At 37.0% G+C, this 20,655-nt stretch overlaps 1 protein-coding gene, 1 long non-coding RNA gene and 1 pseudogene across 2 annotated transcripts; 1 reads left to right on the top strand and 2 right to left on the bottom strand.

Moving 5' to 3' along the window:
• The first annotated feature begins 8 nt into the window (after window positions 1–8).
• Window positions 9–11,631, top strand: LOC135658714 (uncharacterized; annotated as a pseudogene).
• A 466-nt stretch (window positions 11,632–12,097) lies between these two features.
• LOC135658720 (AUGMIN subunit 6-like) lies at window positions 12,098–13,464 on the bottom strand. The gene is made up of 3 exons (XM_065176183.1): window positions 13,226–13,464; window positions 12,608–13,075; window positions 12,098–12,438 (listed from the first exon to the last, which is right to left on the bottom strand). Exons 1-3 carry the CDS (start codon window positions 13,440–13,442, stop codon window positions 12,398–12,400), a joined length of 726 nt encoding a protein of 241 aa, XP_065032255.1. The 5' UTR covers window positions 13,443–13,464; the 3' UTR covers window positions 12,098–12,397.
• A 5,533-nt stretch (window positions 13,465–18,997) lies between these two features.
• LOC135658681 (uncharacterized) lies at window positions 18,998–19,919 on the bottom strand. The gene is made up of 2 exons (XR_010505545.1): window positions 19,451–19,919; window positions 18,998–19,288 (listed from the first exon to the last, which is right to left on the bottom strand). It is a non-coding gene; the product is annotated as an uncharacterized LOC135658681 (long non-coding RNA).
• Window positions 19,920–20,655: the final 736 nt, after the last annotated feature.

Raw genomic sequence — 20,655 nt, 5'->3', positions numbered from 1 at the left:
AAGAAAGGATGGTCAGGGTTCTCGACTACGGGAGGGCTGACGGGTGCATTATCCTTTTTGGTTTGGCTCGCTTACAAACATCGTCGAGTCGGGTTTAAAATAAATTGATCTCGATCCAAATTTTATCGCTCGGTTCGGGTTATACCTAGTCTCGGTAACGATGGAAAATAAATATTAACTATTTTCCTCTCTTTTTTAGTTTTTTATTTTATTTTATAAAAAAAATATTTTTTATTATAACAAAATTATCATTTATCATTAAGATAATATCGTATAATTAATTGAAATAAGTCGATAGGGAAAATAAAATCAGATAATTAATTATAATCGATTGATATGAAATATTAGAGTCGATCACCGTCCAACATATATTATCGTGTAGATGTTAGCATAGAAAGACGGTTCAAGCTTAGCTCCCCTGTCACTCATATGCATAAAATATAAATGGGGAACGTTAGGATAATTGCAAGCTATATTCTTTATAAAGAAACACAGAAGACTGAAAGAAAAAAAGAAAAGATGGTTAGGGTTCTCGACTACGGGAGGGCTGACGGGTGCACTATCCTTTTTGGTTTGGCCCGCTCACAATTGGCATCGTCGAGTTGGGCTTGAAATCAATTGATCTCGATCCGCTTTATAAAGAATATAGATTGCAATTACCCTGACGTCCCCCGTTGATATTTTATGCATATGAGTGAGAGAGGAGCTAAACTTAAATCGTCTTTATATGCTAATCTCTACAAGATAATATATGTTGTACGGTGATCGACTCTAATGTTTCATATCAATTGATTATAATTAATTATCAGATTTTATTTTCCCTATCGACTCGTTTCAATTAATTATATGATATTATCTTAATGGTAAATGATAAATTCGTTATAATAAAAAATATTTTTTTTATAAAACAAAATAAAAAATTGAAAAAGAGAGGAAAAGAGTTAATATCTATTTTCTACCGTTACCGAGACCGGGCATAACCCGAACCGAGCGTTAGAATTTGGATCGAGATCAATTGATTTTAAGCCCGACTCGACGATGCCAATTGTAAGCGGGCCAAACAAAAAAGGATAGTGCACCAGTCAGCCCTCCCGTAGTTGAGAACCATAACCATCAATTCTTTTATTCTTTCAGTTTTCTATGTTTCTTTATATAGAATATAGCTTACAATTATCCTAACGTCCCCCATTGATATTTTATGTTTATGAGTGACAGGGAAGCTAAGCTTGAACCGTCTTTCTATGCTAACCTCTATACGATAATATAAGTTGGACGATGATCGATTGTAATGTTTCATATCAATCGATTATAAATAATTATCAGATTTTATCTTCCTTATCGAATTGTTTCAATTAATTATACGATATTATCTTAATGATAAGTGATAATTTCGTTATCATAAAAATTATTTTTTTTATAAAAAAAAATAAAAAACTAAAAAAGAGAGGAAAAGAGTTAATATTTATTTTCCACCGTTACCGAGACTAGGTATAACCCGAACCGAGCGATAAAATTTGGATCGAGATCAATTTATTTTAAACCCGACTCGACGATGTTTTTTAAGCGGGGTAAACCAAAAAGGATAATGCACCCGTCAGCCCACCCGTAGTCGAGAACCATGACCATCCTTTCGTTATTTTTTATGCCACCGATTAAACGGCGCCGAGCGAGCGTAGATCGCCCTGGTCGGACGTCTCCTGAGACCAGCCAAATCGAGTTGTCGATCTCTGACCTAGCGGACTCCTACGTTCTCCCCTCTTGTCAAGATCCAGTACATGTTCTAGATCTCTCCTAAAAGTGAGCTTCATGTGTCGATTCTTTCCGATTTGAACTCGTCGCTCTGTTTTCGATATTGTCGCCGACGATATAGTGTTGAGAATCGTCAATCGAGTTTCTCGGCACCTTCCATAGCCAGCAATACTGATCTTTCTCTCACAACCAATCTTACGGGTGCTGTTGATTCGTCTTCGCTCGCTCACCCATGCCCCCGGTTGTGACATCCTTCGCTTATTTACATCGTCCTTTCTGTAAATTCTATTGTTATCCCCATCATCTGGCCTTACATCGATAGAGTATCTGCTGGACTCGATGACTGATACAGTTAAATGCTTGGATGATCAACAAAGCTCATCGACGATTCGGGTGACATGTCCACTCGATGGTTGATACAGTTACATGCTTGGATGATCAACAAAACTCATCGATAATTACTAAATCCAACAGCTTTATGTTATCGACTAATTTATTATTCTTTCTCGAAGAAATTGGGTAATGCTAAGGGTAAATTCTTAATTTAAGATCAGTATTACATTAGATTGGGATTCGGGTGACATGTCCACTCGATGATTGATACAGTTGTTAAATGCTTGGATGATCAACAAAACTCATCGATAATTACCAAATCCAACAGCATTATGTTATCGACTAATTTGTTTTTCTTTCTCGAAGAAATTGGGTGATGCTAAGGGTAAATTCTTAATTTAAGATTAGTATGACATTTGACTGGGATTCGAGTGACATGTCCACTATCAATTAATCTAAGGAACTTGAAGACAAACAAAACACCATATGACTGCCCAGTGATTTAAAAAACGCTAGGTGCCAAAAGGCGCCAAGGTCCACAAACGCCCGAGGCGCTAGGCGCTCGCCCAGGCGCTCGCCCGAGCGAAGCGAGACGCTAAAATATAAAAATATATAATATAATTAATAATTTCAAATAAATAAAAATTAACAACATTAAAATCAAAATAATATATTATTAATCTATTAACAGAAAATTAATCATTTCAAAATTCAAATAAACTTAATATTAAGAGTATACTATATACTAAGCCTGATGGAGAAACGAGGAAGCAGCGGCAAGCGGCGGCAGCAGCAGTGGCGAGCGGCGGCACAGCAGCGGCGAGCGGCGGCACAGCAGCGGCGAGCGGCGGCAGCGGGAAAGGGAAAAGGAGCAGAAGGCACGAGCAGTGGGAGGGCTCGCGGGAGGCGCGAGCAGCGGGAGGGCTCGAGGGAGGCGCGAGCAGCGGGAAGGCTCGCGGGAGGGCTCGTAGGAGGCGCGAGCAGCGAGAGGGCTCGCGGGAGGCGCGAGCTGCGGGAGGGCTCGAGGGAGGCGCGAGCAGCGGGAAGGCTCGCGGGAGGCGCGAGCAGCGACAGCGGCGAGCAGCGGCAGCGGGAGCAGGAGCGACGAGCAGCGAGATCGCGATCGGGATCGGGATCGGCAACGGCAGCGGCTGCGGCAGGAGGTTAGGGTTGGGTAAGGGTTAGGGTTGGGGTTATATCGGTTTAGTTGGTTCGATTGAACCAACTAACAACCGAATCAGAACCGAACCAGACCTAAATTCTGGTTCGGTCGCCTTGATTTACCCAGGCGCTCGCCCGAAGCGCCCACGCCTGGGCTCGGGCGAGCGCCCAGGCGCCGCCTGCTTAAACATTACTCTTTCTTGAATGGTCTACATGGCATGCATTTCTTAATTACAACTCATGATGTGATATTGCAATGAGTTTTCAGTTGTCGAAGCTCATGGAAAGACTGGAATTCCAAAGGTGGTAGAAACATGGGGGCAGCCAAATGCTTCATCTTGTGTCCTTGCTGCTTCTTATTCTGATCACAAAACTGATCCGGTTTGTTATCACATTCTTTGTTGGATTTGAGTTATTATACATAAATGAATGCTATGACAATCTTAACTACTTAATGGGAGGTAAACAATCAAATCAAAGCTTATGTTAGTCTCCTTTTGGATCTTCATGGCTTCTTGGTAGTTTTGAAGTAAACCAGAAATCGATCTTATTAGTTTCTCTTGAATATTAATGAAAGCTTCTCTAGTTTGAAGCTAATATTCATGTTATGTTCTTCTTTCTTAAAGAAGCAGAAACCTATTTTGTGCCTTCACTTTCCAGCTTGAAAGTTTAATTTGGATGATCAATGGAGATATGGTGGTTTAACATTACAAAAGAAAAGTGTATGTTCAAAGATTTTAGAGTTTGATTACGGTGGACAAGCATTCCTAAGTATTATACAAACTTTAATGTGATTATTCACGATTAGTTTGAGATCTAGGATCAATTCCTATAAGGAAGTTTTATAATTCATTGGAACCCTGTTTTGGATTTGCGAATTCTGTTGACTATAATGTCACATTCTATTTCGCATTCTTGGATTGGCATGTAATCACTAAAGATGTGTTTCCACCTTTCTTTCCTTTGTTAGGAAATTCTTATATGTTACTCTAGTATAATTATATCTTTAATCTCATAACAGTTCGACGTGTAAAATATTCTTCTACCTTCTAGACATGACACTTGTAAATTGTTTGCTATTCTTTGCAGCTTTTGGCTGTTGCTCGCAAGAATGGTTCGGTAAGTTATCATATATGAAACAAGAGAAAACCCTCTTTTTCTAGGTTGTTGAAACATGGGATATTCTATGAATTCCAGGTTGAGTGTCTAAATCCTATTAATGGAGAGGCTTTGGGCATCACTAAGATCGATCAACCCTTATCACTGGATGGCTCTCTTAATGATGATCATGTTGTTGGATTGCATCTCTTCAAAACTAAAGGAATCGATGTTCCATCAAGGTAACATAAATAAATGCCATAGTTCATAGCTCATAGCAGATGAAGCATTTTTTTGAACTTGTATCCGAACATTTTACCAATCTGCTGTACCTAAGATATATTCTGTAGAAACTTGTTCATGTGAAAGAGTATCACAGATGGTTGAATTAAAATTTTAGCACCTGCCCAATTTGCATTTAGGGGGTCAAACCTATGACACTATCATGTTTAAAAGACTGCTGCAGGCATATGTATCTGCAGGACATTGAATAAAAAAGTTCAGATAGATTATTCTTGCTTTCAGCACTTACTCCTGTATTTGACATCCCAAGGTTCCAATGTATATAGATAGTGAAACTTAATACGAAGGTTTATCTAGTGATTCAAGAGCAAAGCTTTGTGGACAAAGAAAGTTGTATTAGAACTAGAAGAGAGGAGAACTAGCTGACGTATATTCACAATGATTTTGCATATGCATGCATCTGTATGCAAGAATGGAAATTCTGTACATCTATCGAGTAAAATTTAGTTCATGGTGGTACTGTTACTTACAAACTTTAGTTGTGATCTCGAATTGCATGCACATTCTTATATTCATTCAATCCTTATGTTTTTCAGGTCAGTTTCATTACTTACCTGTCTGGAAAAGGGTAATGCTTGCTTGAGGTCCATTCCCGTCGGTGATGCGCCAGAAAACTCAACTACTGCTTCTCATATTACATGGAATGTATGCTCTTCTGGTAAAATAATATGTTCTTCAGTGGATAAAAGTGAGAATTATGCCTTATTTGGAGGGTAAGTTTCCGTAAGCTGTTAAAGAAATGTATATGAGTTTGTTGCAATTATATTCATGGGTGACAGCCTCTTTAATAAAAATTTGAAAGGTTGTTATATTGCCTAATTTTGGCCTAGTACTTTAATTTGTGTTTTCTTTTCTCTCAGGAATGGCATTGAATTGAACATGTGGGATCTTGGAAAATGCAGTAAGATCTGGAGTGCAAAATCTGTGAGTCACTTCATTCTTATTAGTGCAATTTAATGAGAGTTTCTGGTCTATTTGTATTTTGATTATGAAGATTCTATCGGTTTGCTCTTTGTCTTTTGTAGCCTCCTTCTAATAGACTTGGTATATTCTCTCCAACTTGGTTTACTGCTGCAACTTTTCTGAGTGAAGATGACCATAGAAAAGTTGTGGCTGGCACGATCAATCATCAGGTATGGCACTATGAAATATGTTTACTAGTTGTAGCTTACAAGCTAAAAAATGCTAATAGTTGGGAGTATAACTTTTATTGTAAGTCTTTCGACAACTTTTGCAATTGTTGCCATGAGATCGAGGATACATGTGAAAGCCTTAAGTTTGATTTTATGATAACAGTGCCTGACCAAACTTTTTTACAAATACTGCTTGCACATTTGGAGTGTTAACCAACTTGTAGTTAATAAACAGTTTTCTTCTGTTTATTGATTAATGTTGAAATATTCTTGACCATATGGTCTATCCTGATTAATGAATCTTTTGTATGTGGTTAATAGTTTTTGACCCATTGCTTTAGAAGTTGAGAAAATGATGTAAACTAATTACTCAGTCCGCATGAGATTCTAATGATCAGTATGTTATTATTCTCTTATTTGTTAAAAATTATATCTTGTGATAGATTCGTCTTTATGATACTTCAGCACAGAGGAGACCTGTAATTTCAGTCGACTTTAGAGAATCTCCAATTAAAGCAGCTTGTGAAGATCTAGATGGCTATACAGTCTATGTAGGCAATGGTTTTGGGGATCTTGCTTCATTTGATATGAGAACAGGTAAAAGACATAGTTCTACACGTACACTATGCGGCTATGCTTTAATTTTATTTACCCGATTCATTCATCCTCTTTAGTTTGTTGTTTTTTATGATCATAATCTCATGATTCTGAAATTTCATGTATGAGAACTAGTGAAAGTCATAGTTCTACAAGGTCACTATACAACTACATTGTTAATTATATTTAGTTGTTTTGTTTATTTCTCTTTTGTTTTCTTTTTTTGTGGATATAATTTCTTGATTGGATATAATTTCTTGATCAGATCCTTTCTCTGATTGCCGTTTAGTTATCATCTCATATCTAAGACTTTTTGATTCTTATAGACATTTATCATATGTCTAGCTACTTGTTCCTACTCCCATAATAAACTAAGTCCTATTACCATAATGGACAAAATTATCACGGTTTCTTATTTTATTTCATCGATAAAAACTTTTTAGTTTTTGGGCTGTCCGATGAACCTCAACTTGTTATTCCTTTATGGTCAAATTGTTGGAGTTGAAACTTTCAGTAGAACAGAAAGTTCTTTCAAACAGTTTTATGTCAGACAATATATGTGGCTACATCATAAGCAATTTTAGAAGTAATCAGCTGATGTTGAAGGCCTTTATGAAATCGTAAAAAAAGTTTAAGACTCAACATGAATTAAGGATATAGAACCAGGAATAGTCACTTCCAACAAGGAAACTAAAGGTTTGAATGTGACATGTGTTGCAGGTATGGTATGCATAAAGGAAATTATGCTAACTCCTATATTACATAGTTTTCTCAGTTGATTACATGATGTTCTAATTTCTTTTCATTGTCAATGAACTGGCTCAACTATTCTTAACTATGTGCGGTAAGTAGTCATCCTCCTGTTTTTTGTGCATTAATGCTTTCTGTCATTTCTGAGAAGTCCATGCTTTATGTTTACATTTTTGGTGACCTGTGCTCTTGGATTAAGGATTTGGTCCAAAGAATGTTAATGAATTGAGCTCATTATCAGAGACGGAACTAGCTTGACTCACTTGGAACTTATATTTTCTGTTATTAACTCAGTTCAAGTAATAATATTTCATCTAATTAACTGGGTAGATTTTTCCAATGTGAGCTTGAAGCTAGGACATGCTTATAGCTGAAAAATCTTATTTAACAATTCAAATTCCTAGTGTCGTTAAAGTATGGGGTAATGGGTAGTACCATTCATTTTAGTTTTTTGAATTGTAGTATTTACCGTTATTCTGATGCTTATGATTTTGAAATATCTGAGTTTTCTTTTAATGGTTTCACATTTGTATCACCTGTTAGACAATTAATAATTAGCTTCTATCAATGATGAATTGGCCCCTGGTGATTCAAGTGATTCAGGGTTACTAATATTTAGAACTAACTCTTGATGTTGACTAGATGGCAGTCGATTTCCTTGTTTCAAGAAAACTGATCGGATGCTTTATTGGTAAGTGCTCTGGAAGCATCAGATCTATAGCGAGACATCCAGAACTTCCCATGATAGCATCTTGTGGTAAGAAGTTGTATACTGTTAATTCAACATATTCAGTCAATTTTACTTCTACCATGGCACAAAATAGTGTTTTGTTTCCTCGAAAAAAAGGAAAAAGAATAGTGTTCCATGTTGGAAGTTTTTAGTTTATAACTCAGATATACCAAATTTAATATATTTGGTGGTTTTCATTTAATGTAACTTTTCAAGCTTTCTATTGTTCTTTGATATGTTGAGTAACGATCCTCCATGGATTATCAGTCATTGTTTCATTTCAAGAGAAATTACTGGTGCATACTGTTTCATCTTGAAGGTTAATGTTCGACATACTTTTCATGGTTTATTGGGAGTTATTTTACAATCAATTTTGTTAAAGATAAACATCCTTCTGTTTGTGTTTCTAATGAAAACCAAAGTGTTATGTCTAACATACGGCTCTCATCCTGCTCATCTTCGACTCGGGTTTATAAATTTATTACCATCCATGACCCACACAAAAAATTAATGGTACTAGCTGTCTTACCGCTGCATGAATTTCCTACGAGAATACATGTATTATTATTGGCATATGCTTCAGTTATATTTGCAAGATAGTTGGGGGTTCATTTTTTTCATTGGGGTGAGATGGGCTGGTGCAGGCAGGCTTGGGGTTGGGTTAGGTGATATCTGTCCTTGTCTTGGACTTAAATCGGTTTTGGAAAATTGTACCCTAATTCAACCATGATTATGCATGTTTCCCTGTCAAATCTGTTCAAACCCGACCCAGTTGAATTGGATTTAGTCAAGTCCCCTGACCTTGCCTCATCTTTGACTCGGGTTCATAAACTTAGTACCATCTCCGACACAATAAAGATTGATGTAACTATTATCTCATAGCTTATGAATACATTTTTTACTATTGATATATTCTTTAATTATATTAACAAGATAGTAGGTAAATTACTTATATGAAATTGCTGGGGTTTTTTTTCTGGTGCGGTCGGATACGTGGAGAAAGGATGGGGGAGGCTTGAGATGGGGATGGGGATAGGTGATATTGTTCTTGTCCCGGTCCTGATTAGTTTTGAACAATTATAACCCAACCCTGGGTCCAACATCGACCTTGACCCAATCCCCAATTTGATTGGATTAGCCATTGGGGCAGTACACCATCGGCCTAGTGTGAAATTCTCATTTCTAGCTATGTCATGTTGACAGATTTTATTGAAGAAAATATCTCAATGGTAGCAGTAAGCATCATCAAGTTTTAGGTAGTTCCCACCTCAATAGACTCGGCATTAGATGGACATCATTTGTAATATTTGGATGTGTTGTTTTGGAAGTTCTCTTGTTGGTAATTTAAAAAGATGATACATGCTGAAAAGTGTACTGCCATACTTTGGGATACTTGTTTGTGGTGACTTGTACCTTGCAAATTCAAGTTTACTTTTTATTAAAAGTTAACTATAATTTTGAACGTTCAAGATGTAAGAGAATCTTTTTCTCTTATTTTGCTGGCCCTAGAGCTTTGACTGAAATTTCTTGTCATGTTTGAAACTGTAATATATATTCTTGCTATGAGTTTTTTTTGGTAAAACTATAGTTAAGCATGAAATATTTTTAATTTCATATGCCATGTCTTCACAAGTAATATGTCAAACTATGCTTTCGTGCAAACCTTAGTTCTTTACTCGCCACATTATGCATTAGTGTTTTGGTCGTAGGTTTATAAGGTCATGCTTAATGATGATATTGGTTTATAGGATTGGACAGCTATTTGCGTGTGTGGGATGCAAAGACGAGACAACTTCTATCTGCGGTATGCTATAACTACTATCAGCTCATAAATGGATCTTGCTTCAACAAAATTTTCAGTATCCTTTGGCTTACATATAATAGAACAATTTTAAAGAAGGGAATTTAAGTTTGGTAGTGCTTTGCAATTTAGTTCTTCCTCTTGGTTTAGATTCATTTTTCATGTAAAGCCCATTAATTTATAGGTTATATTGGGGTAATTGGATGCATATTGTAGAGGAATGCATAGGTTCAACAACTAGTGCTTGCAAACAGTTCACATTTTCTTTTTGGTTTGTATAAACCTATCATTGAGTATATTTCTTTTTTTAATAGGTTTTCCTCAAGCAACATCTAACAAATGTGGTGATCGATTCACATTTCTCAGGTATTACTTATTTAACAATTTGGATTTGACACTACAAATTCACATTTACATGCTCTATGGTTCTATACAACTTAATACTTCGGTAGATCCACATTGGAAATGAATGTGATATTAGTACATGTAACTTGATTGATCTATTTCAAATAACAAACATGGTTAACATCTCGTGTGTTTGTTTCTGCTCCATATAAATAATGGATTAGTAGGTCAACTAAGTCTTATCTAAAACATAGCTAACCTCCATACAAATAATGGATTAGTAGGTCAACTAGCTTTAGGGTTAACACCATGAACATCATGTGCACCATGATAATAGTGTACTTGAGTGAGGGATTTTGAGCCAGTTTTGTTGAGGACATCTCCATTTGGTTAGGGTAGATTGTGACTTCCTAATAATCCCACTTAGGCAAATGACCTGACAGGGATGCTGATAATGCATGGGCTTAGGCAATTTGGGTCACATGACAAGGCCCACTTGGTACAATTTGGATCACATGTTATGATGAACGAAGCCCTAAATGCATGCTAAATTTGAAACAAAACCCAATCAAAACATATTCCATGTGTTCAGATTTATATAGTTTGATAAAATATTTGGGTTACAAGAGTATACATACCTGAGCAACAGCATGCCCATGTGTGCTAGTTACTAGTAATATCAGTCCATGGACTTCTTACATCATTGGCAATAAATTTACTGTATTACACTATTAATAGCAAATGATTTAGACAAGCCTTACCATCAGGACTCTTCTGGTTCCCGGTGGTCATGGGCATCTCATTAGTTATTGTTGAATCTTTAGTCATGGTACCTCCATTTAGGTTTGGTCAAGTATTCTACCACAAAAAAAAATCTGGCTAGCCTATGAAGTATTTGGGTTATGATATCATGAAGCACAGACAAATAGGCATGTTTTATGGCAGTGCTTGTCAGCACAGTGATGTTGGAACAAATTGTACATGTAGATTGTTGGTAGCTTTTTACCTAAATCCTATTCTAGAATAGGTCGGTTTTCTTCTTTAATTAATGTTAGAAAATCTGTAAGGAACTCGTTCGTCATGTAAAACAATTTGATAATGTCTCAAAATTCTTGTTAAACAGGTTCCAATGGCAATACTTGTGATCAACAAGCTGATCTACAAGTATGCGATGATACTGAAACCATAGATAATGATGAATTGCCAATCTCTAGCGGTAAGAAAGTATCTAAAAGGAAGAGAGTTGGCAAAGTCAAGAAGAAAAGAAAGTCTGGGACCAGTACGATGATGAAACAAGTGAAGCCCATGTATTAAGTTAAGCTGAATCTGAAGACAATAGTGTCTTGCCACCCTTCAAACAGGAAAAATCATTAGATGAGCACAGCAAGAGGCTCAAGCAGAAAAAGAGCAAGAAGATTTTGCCATGAAGGAGGCATGACGGTCATCAAGAAAGTTGCAGTGAAGGATGGGTGAGTCGGTGATAATTCCATAATTTGTGACGACCATGACTGAGCCCACCACCCATCGGGCAAACCGACTAGATGATGAGTCTCTCGCCAAACTTACTCCAGATGTCCAACACTCTAATGAAAGGAGGAAAGTTAGATTGAGTGTTGAGTTTTTTAAAAGAGTGTTTTAGAATTTGAAGAGCAAATCGGATAAAGGCTTATGGATTCTTTGAGAATTTGTTTGTGCTATTGCATCGCACAAAGATGTTAAAATAGTGGTTTCGAAGGTAAAATTAAGGAAATTAAAATTTTGATAGTTATATGCAATTGTGATAGTTATATGCAATTAGAATTTTGATAGTTATACCCGAAGACTACCAAGAAAATTGTGATAGTTATATGCAATTAGAATTTTGATGGTTATACCCTCAGACTACCAAGAAAATTGTGAGACTTATATGCAATTAGAATTTTGATTTGCATATGGGTTACAGAGGATTCTCCATGAGTCATTTGTAGGCAAACTGATTGCTTGTGCACAAAACCTGATTCACAAAATACCGAATTATAACTTGCAGTCCACATGTCACCAATATTTACCCATGACGATAACAAAGATCTGACCCACAAATCCAAAACAAGCCATTGAAGGGTAAGAAGGACATTTTGTTAAGTCGGAAAAGATACAACATAATTACAGCTGCTACACACCGGGTAGAGAAAATGACACCATCATCAAAACAACCAACAACAACAGTGAAATCGCATGTAAATTAGACTACATCACACGATTCAAACTCGAATTAGAAACCCTTATATTTCAGTTGCTTAAGTTAGTCACCATCGCATCGCAAACAAATGTATGATGTTGGCCCTCTGACCAAGACTGCTGCATCTAACCTTTCTCTTCAGCTGCATATAATACCACCACCATGGTGGATATGGAACTCTAGTGTTCCATGAGAGCAGCATCAGTTTCAGATAATGGTGCTGCAGAAGAAAAGAAAATGGTTGCCACAGTTAGCGGTGTAGTAATCAGGAACAAGAACTATGAGCAATGCACTCAGCCAACAGAGCGGACAGTGAAGACCAAAATCAACACCCACACTAGGCAGTTTGAAAAAATATACCAACACATGCCTGGAAATATTAACCATACCAAGCAAGTCCTCGTATGCATCTTGGAAGAATGATGATTCCAGTAACAATGGAGGTGAGAAAACTTGATCCAGAGTGTTGTTAGCTTCAGGATGCGTTCTTTGTATTTTTTCAGTGGATGGTTGGAACAGCCTGGCCAGGTTTTTGTTCTCCTTCAGTCCATTCAATCTATTTAACATATCTGGAATGAAGCTTTGCTGGCTATTGGCATTACAGGAAAGATCTGTCATGTTCATCGGGGCCTGATCTTCTGGTGGTGAGGAGAAAACCAGTTGTTGATTTCTCCAGTTAGGAACATAGTCGATTTCTTTCTGAGAAGCAGCATCTGTTGTTGATAGAGGTATAAAGAAGTGTTCAGAACCATCATCACTGCTTCTTTCCTGCAACAATTCTGAGTTGCTTGATGAGCTTGATAGTGCAGCTTCACGAACAGAACGACGAATGTTGTGAGCATAATAATCATCAGTCTCTGAAAAATTAAACCACATGGAATAGTGAATAGACAAGTAAAATTTGCTCATCTCTATTTATTATGTAAACAAAGTAGAAACTGGATAATAGCTGTTGGTCTTCAACATCTGAAGATCGCCTCGAGTGGGTAATGGCTGAAGGCGCTGACCTTGTGCTTCACCATCTTCATCAATTGTAAATGGAGGTGAAACTGTTTTTGGGGCTGGCAAAGTTTCCTGATTGGTTTGACTACCTACAGGATGCTGCTTTGGTGCTTGGTTGCCTTTCCCCGATGAATTTGGAGTTAGATTGAATAAATGAGGGAGTTTCAAAGTTGGACTACCGGAGACTTTCTCAATCTGAGCAGAGGAGAATTTACAAGTCATCTCAGCAACTTCATCAGTCAACCTTTCCTGTTAATAAAATTTCAAATTCATTAGCAGTACATAGAGGCAAAAAGGGACAAATCTTAAAGATGACAAATTCTTGAACTAGAGGTGATTGACGAGTTGGGTCAGTCACGCTGAGATGGGTTATAGTAGGGACATGTAAGGCTGATGTGAATCGAGCCAATTTTCTAGTGGGTTTAGATTTCTAAATGAGGATTGAGGAACCAAACTATATAGCTATATGGTCAGAGTGGTTGATCATATTTGGTTTTGCATGTCAGAAGGGGGTTCAAGAAGATATAATTAAAACATTGCTATAAGCAAAACGTATGCTTGACCTTAATATAGCCAACCAGCCAACAGGTCAAGAGTTCTCGACCAGGCTCTGAACTATGTTCATGACAAGTTATCCTAAACAGTCCGGTGGGTTTGGTTTGACTTGGTGCATGTGATTAGAAATTGATGCCTCTACTTAAAGCAGCTGTTCTGTGTTGTAGATCTATGTTCCGTTACATTTAGTTAAGATATATCATAAATCTGGATACAGAGCAACCCTGCTTTTCCAAATAACTGCATCTTGAAAAGTAACTTGATATACAGTCATTCTCCTTTTAAGTTATAGAATTTTGTTAGCCAGCAGCATATACTTCAGCAAATCCACACTGGCCATATTGGTGACCACCGGGATTCCTGGTGTGGAACCTTATATAATTAGTCCATGGTTGCTGTGGCACTTAAGTGCTCATTACTTTAGTTCACACAGATTATACTGGTTAAGTAATGTTTAATGCTTTAGTGATGAAAATTGTAAAATGTGGTAGTCATGCTGCATATTATGTTGCATATGGATATAGGGAAATTCATCCTCCGATGTTTCTTGAGTAGATACAGTAGCATTTCTATAATCCTAGTTTGCCTATTTGATGGGCATCTTGGAGTTGGATATACCTGATGAACACATTTCTTTAGAGCATCATTACCTCTATGGGAGTAATCAAGTTGTGGATTAGTTAGAATCAGATGCTGCTGGAACTATTAGTTATGTGTGGCATGAAGACACCCTAAGGCTTCTGTTAAATCTAAACTTGTGGATTCTTGTGGTTGCATTTTCTCAAGGAGAGGCAAGCAGTGTTTTGTTACAGAAAAGAAAACAAAAAATTAGGCAATTTTGTGTCAAGTTTCTTAGGAGAAATTTAAACCACATTTCAACAGGCAAATAACTTGCTGCACACCCACGTAATGGTATGTTCATGATCACGGTTGCCGTTTGTGACTGTATCAGTTTTCCCAGCTTGACTCGTCTCAATACCACAGTTTGATAATTTTTTGATGTATCAATGAAAATAACGTTTTAGCATTTGCAAGCTAATTAATGGTTGCAAGGACCAAAAGTAAGTTTTTTATATAGTGAAGTGGAAACTGTAAGAAAATTCTATATTTATTTTGTAGGCAGCAAAATTTATCTATGATTTTATATTCACTCAACTTCTGATGAATATCTTGACAATTAATGCAGATTTCTCTTTGAAAGTTGACATATTCTATAATTAGTTACCTTATCACCATAGTATTGTTCCTGTCAATGTCTCAAACGTTATTTAATGCTGCGGTTTTTTTGGGTGTCTGATAACATGTGTTTATTAAGAGAGCGACTTAATTCTTTATTTGTGATTTTTTTCCTGTTTGTTTATTTTGCTGATTGCTTTTCAACCTTTGCTGCTAAAGGTGAAAGCTAATGAAGGGGAGGGCCCGGAACTGCTTAGTAGTGCATCTGACAGCAGTAGCAGTGGGCATGCGGAGTCACTAGCTGCAACTCTTGCAGAACATCGCCAACATTTAGTTAGCATACAGGTCTAGTGATACCGGGATAACACTAATCATTTAGGGGCTAGTCCTCCCTGTAAAATTTCAGACCTTTATCCCTTTACTTTTATGATAATCCTTTTGCATTTTGATTCTTATAATTATTGATTTGTTCTTATCTGAATTTTAAGTGAGCAATCTGGTTGGATTTATTTAAAGCATAATTGAATTTTGTTCAAAAAACTGTATTTTGCCATATTTTCAATCATAACTTCACATTAATCCTTCAATGTCATCTATATTGGGTTCTCGGCCATGTGACACGTTTTCTTGTATGTGGTGTAGGCCTCAACTGTGATTAGGAAACATATCAATAGTTCTAATCACATTGTGGGCATTTCCTTTTTGTGTAAAATCATGAATTTTTTTTTTCCTTTTCTCCCGGTGTTCTGGTTTTTTATTTTGTGTGTGTCTTTACATTAACTTATCCTGCTATTCAGGGACTTGTTGATCAACTAAAGGAAGTCATTCCAGCAATACAGATGTCAATTTCAGATCTCACTGAAGAAGTAAACAATATTTTTTCAACCATGGTAGATGGGTTTAGTGTGCAATCAAGCACAACTGTTCAGTGCCAAAGTGCTGGAAGACAGTTGGTGGATTTGGTAATTATCGATGAGCTTTGTTGATCATCCAAGCATGTAACAACTGTATCAACCATCGAGTGGACATGTCACTCGAATCCCAATCGAATGTCATACTGATCTTAAATTAAGAATTTACCCTTAGCATCACCCAATTTCTTCGAGAAAAAATAATAAATTAGTCGATAACATAAAGCTGTTGGATTTGATAATTATCAATGAGCTTTGTTGATCATCCAAGCATGTAACTGTATCAACCATCGAGTGGACATGTCACCCGAATCGTCGATGAGCTTTTTTGATCATCCAAGCATATAACTGTATCAGCCATTGAGTCCAGCAGATACCTGACCATGCTTGGTGCTCTATCGATGTAAGGCCAGATGATGGGGATAACAATAGAATTTACAGAAAAGATGATGCAAATAAGCGAAGGATGTCACAACCGGAGGCATGGGTGATGCTGAGCTGGGTGACGCTGAGCGAGCGAAGACGAATCAACAGCACCCGTAAGATTGGTTGTGAGAGAAAGATCAGTATTGCTGGCTATGGAAGGTGCCGAGAAACCCGATTAACGATTCTCGACACTATATCGCCGGCGACCATACCGAAAACAAAGCGACGAGTTCAAATCGGAAAGAATCGACACATGAAGATCACTTTTAGGAGGGATCTAGAACATGTACCGGATCTTGATAAGAGGGGAGAACGTAGGAGTCCGCTAGGTCAGAGATCGACAACTCAATTTGGCTGGTCTCAGGAGGCGTCCGGCCAGGGCGATCTACGCTCGCTCGGCGCCGCTTAACCAGTAACATAAAAAACAAAGAAAGGATGATCAGAGTTCTCGATCCAAATTCTATCGCTCGATTTTATACCCAGTCTCGGTAACGGTGGAAAATAAACATTAACTCTTTTCCTCTATTTTTTTAGTTTTTTATTTTATTTTATAAAACAATATTTTTTATGATAACGAAATTATCACTTATCATTAACATAATATCATACAATTAATTGAAACAAGTCGATAGAAAAGATAAAATCAGATAATTATTTATAATCGATTAATGTGAAACATTAGAGTCGATCACCGTCCAACATATATTATCGTGTAGAGATTAGCATATAAAGACGGTTCAAACTTAGCTCCCCTGTCACCCATATGCATAAAATATCAATGGGGGACGTTAAGGTAATTGTAAGCTATATTCTTTATAAAAAAACACAGAAGACTGAAAGGAGAAAAGAAAGCATGGTTATGGTTCTCGACTACGGGAGGGCTGACGGGTGCACTATCATTTTTGGTTTGGCCCGCTTACAATTTACATCGTCGAGTCGGGTTTAAAATCAATTGATCTCGATCCAAATTCTAATACTCGGTTCGGGTTATGCCCAGTCTCGGTAACGGTGGAAAATAGACATTAACTCTTTTCCTCTCTTTTTCAGTTTTTTATTTTGATTTATAAAAAAAATATTTTTTATGATAATGAAATTATCACTTACCATTAAGATAATATCGTATAATTAATTGAAACGAGTCGACGGGGAAGATAAAATCTGATAATTAATTATAATCGATTGATATGAAACATTAGAGTCGATCACCGTCCAACATATATTATCGTGTAGAGGTTAGCATAGAAAGACGGTTCAAGCTTAGCTCTCTTGTCACCCATATGTATAAAATATCGATAGGGGACGTTAGGATAATTGCACGCTATATTCTTAATAAAGAAACACAGAAGACTGAAAGAAGAAAAGAAAGAATGGTTAGGGTTCTCGACTACGGGAGGGCTGACGGGTGCACTATCCTTTTTGGTTTGGCCCACTTACAATTGGCATCGTCGAGTCGGGCTTGAAATCAATTGATCTCGATCAAAATTCTATTGCTCGGTTCGGTTTATGCCCTGTCTCGGTAACGGTGGAAAATAGGCATTAACTTATTTCCTCTCTTTTTCGGTTTTTTATTTTGTTTTATAAAAAAATATTTTTTATTATAACGAAATTATCACTTACCATTAAGATAATATCGTACAATTAATTGAAACAGGTCTTTAGGGAAGATAAAATCTGATAATTAATTATGATCGATTGATATGAAACATTAGAGTCGATCACCGTTCAACATATATTATCGTGTAGAGGTTAGCATAGAAAGACGGTTCAAGCTTAGCTCCCCTGTCACCCATATGCATAAAATATCGATGGGGGACGTTAGGTTAATTGCAAGGTATATTCTTTATAAAGAAACACAGAAGACCGAAAGAAGAAAAGAAAGGATGGTTAGGGTTCTCGACTACGGGAGGGCTGACGGGTGCACTATCCTTATTTGTTTGGCCCACTTACAATTGGCATCGTCGAGTCGGGCTTGAAATCAATTGATCTCGATCCAAATTCTATCGCTTGGTTCGGGTTATGCCTTGTCTCGGTAACGGTGGAAAATAGACATTAACTCATTTCCTCTCATTTTCGATTTTTTATTTTATTTTATAAAAAAATTATTTTTTTTAATAACGAAATTATCACTTACCGTTAAGATAATATCGTACAATTAATTAAAACAAGTCGATAGGGAAGATAAAATCTGATAATTAATTATAATCGATTGATATGAAACATTATAGTCGATCACCGTCCAACATATATTATCGTGTAGAGGTTAGCATAGAAAGACGGTTCAAGTTTAGCTCCCCTGTCACTCATATGCATAAAATATCAATGGGGGACGTTAGGGTAATTGCAAGCTATATTCTTTATAAAGAAACACAGAAGACTGAAAGAAGAAAAAAAAGGATGGTTAGGGTTCTCGACTACGGGAGGGCTGACGGGTGCACTATCTTTTTTGGTTTGGCCCGCTTACAATTGGCATTGTCAAGATCCACTATTTTTAGGATTATTATGTACTTTTATCATGATTTTTATTTTTTGTGAATCATCATGATTGAGTATAAAGATATGGCGTATTGCGTGATGACGATGTCGTTGTTAGGCATCAATTGAACGTCAAATTTTCTACATCTTGAACAGGGCTTCAGAATACAGTCATAGTCATGGACTTGAATAATAACTTTATAAAAGGTTGCATCAAAGAAATATCACAATCCCGAATGAGATATTTAAGCATATGGAGACTTAATAATACTTTTTCCAAATGTGGAGAGTAGAGGCAACAATAAATTTAATCAAAGTATCTTTAATTGCCTAGTCAGACAGTTCCTATCAAGAAAGTCCTGAAGCACAGGATGTTCCGGAGGCTCCCGGTGTGCCATCCATTCTCGTTCAGAAATTTCAACGCCATCTCATCCTCCAAGAACCCCTCGCGATCTCCTCTTGTTCGATCTTTTTCTTACCCTTCTTGATCTCTCCTTCCCTCTTGTCTTCGATTTTGATCTTTCTTCCCTAATTGAGCGATTTTGATCAGATGATGGAAAACAACGAAAACCCTAGCTCAAGTTGTCATCAAATCAAAGGCCAACGCACTTCACAGAAACAATACAAAAAAAATTCAAGCGCGATAAAGGTATCAGAAAACTAGCTAGGGTTTAGAAGAAGGAAACTTACCTCAACGGGCAAGGAAGACCAGATGCGGATACCGTCGTGCCGAGGGTTTCGTCGTGCCGAGGATTGCGCGATAAAGTCGCAATCTTCAAAGCGAGCGAGCGAGCGAGCGCAAGGGTTCCGCCGTGCCGAGGCTTCCAGAGACACAGAGTTTTGACTCGGCCAGCACGATCTTTTATATCATAGGAATTGAGCCGTGAGGTCGGCATCTGATGGTTGGAGTACTGATATGAGCGGATTGTGCACGGATTCGTCAGGCCACACAATTAATCGAGCCGTGCTTGGGTTTGAGCTCAGTGATTGTGAACTGAATGTGAATTTGTGAAAACATTCGGGTTCGATGAGGCTCCTCGGCTTGGTTCAACCGGATCGATTACTTGGTTGATTCGGATGAGCCTATGGGATGCATAAATATGAAGAATCATTGAAGAGCATTGCAGCTCCAATAAGATAAACAAAACTGGACATATAATTCAATATCACGATTAACAAAATAATAATAATAATAATAATAATAATAATTAGTAATAAATATTGATTGATTCGAATGAACCTAAAAGATTTGCATGGATTCACATCTACATTTCAGAATGTAGTTTTGATCATTGCTGGGCTCTTTTGGATACTATCTAGCTTTTCTAGTAAAAATATGTTTGTGCGCACGGTTGCTTTCTTAGATGACGCTTTTCTAGTAAAAGTATGTTTGTGCGCACGGTTGCTTTCTTAGATGACCTTTTCTCACAAATACATACTGACTTTGCGGAGTACTTAGAATCCCAATTTTATGTGATTGTATCTTCATAACCCATTACCTGTCTGATTCCACATCATTGCTATATCATCATCACTATGGTCTTAGAATTGTTTTCCTCAAATTAAAATGACCAAAACTGCAGTGCCTAGGAAAGGACAAAAGACATCCGTGAAATCAAAGCCGAGGTTTTTAATTTTTATATTACTATCGGTGCGAGGTCTAAAACCAAAGGAAGTAGAAAAACGAAAAAGCAACAAGGATATAAGGTTTGACTTTCTTTTTTTTCTTCCTTTTTCACATTCCATGAAGTACTTTAAGAATATCCATCTTTCTTCAAGAGCTTATTACCCAGCACTTGCAAGCAACCCACTAAGGTTAACAGCAAGCACATGGTTTTGTAGCTGGGTTTAACACAACTGCAAAAAAACTAACATTTCTAAAGGTTATAATAAAT

This window comes from Musa acuminata, unplaced genomic scaffold, assembly GCF_036884655.1.
Source record: "Musa acuminata AAA Group cultivar baxijiao unplaced genomic scaffold, Cavendish_Baxijiao_AAA HiC_scaffold_412, whole genome shotgun sequence".
NCBI lineage: Eukaryota > Viridiplantae > Streptophyta > Magnoliopsida > Zingiberales > Musaceae > Musa > Musa acuminata.
This window is presented reverse-complemented; position numbering and strand designations above follow the sequence as displayed.

What these genes read in the sequence shown, in the direction of transcription:
- LOC135658720 (XM_065176183.1), bottom strand. Translation starts at nt 13,442, where the DNA reads ATGACTTGTAAATTCTCCTCTGCTCAGATTGAGAAAGTCTCCGGTAGT. An exon ending in TGAAGATGGTGAAGCACAAG is followed by an intron (nt 13,076 to 13,225) that starts GTCAGCGCCTTC and finishes TTAATTTTTCAG; the next exon opens with AGACTGATGATTATTATGCT. An exon ending in TGCATACGAGGACTTGCTTG is followed by an intron (nt 12,439 to 12,607) that starts GTATGGTTAATA and finishes TTTCTTCTGCAG; the next exon opens with CACCATTATCTGAAACTGAT.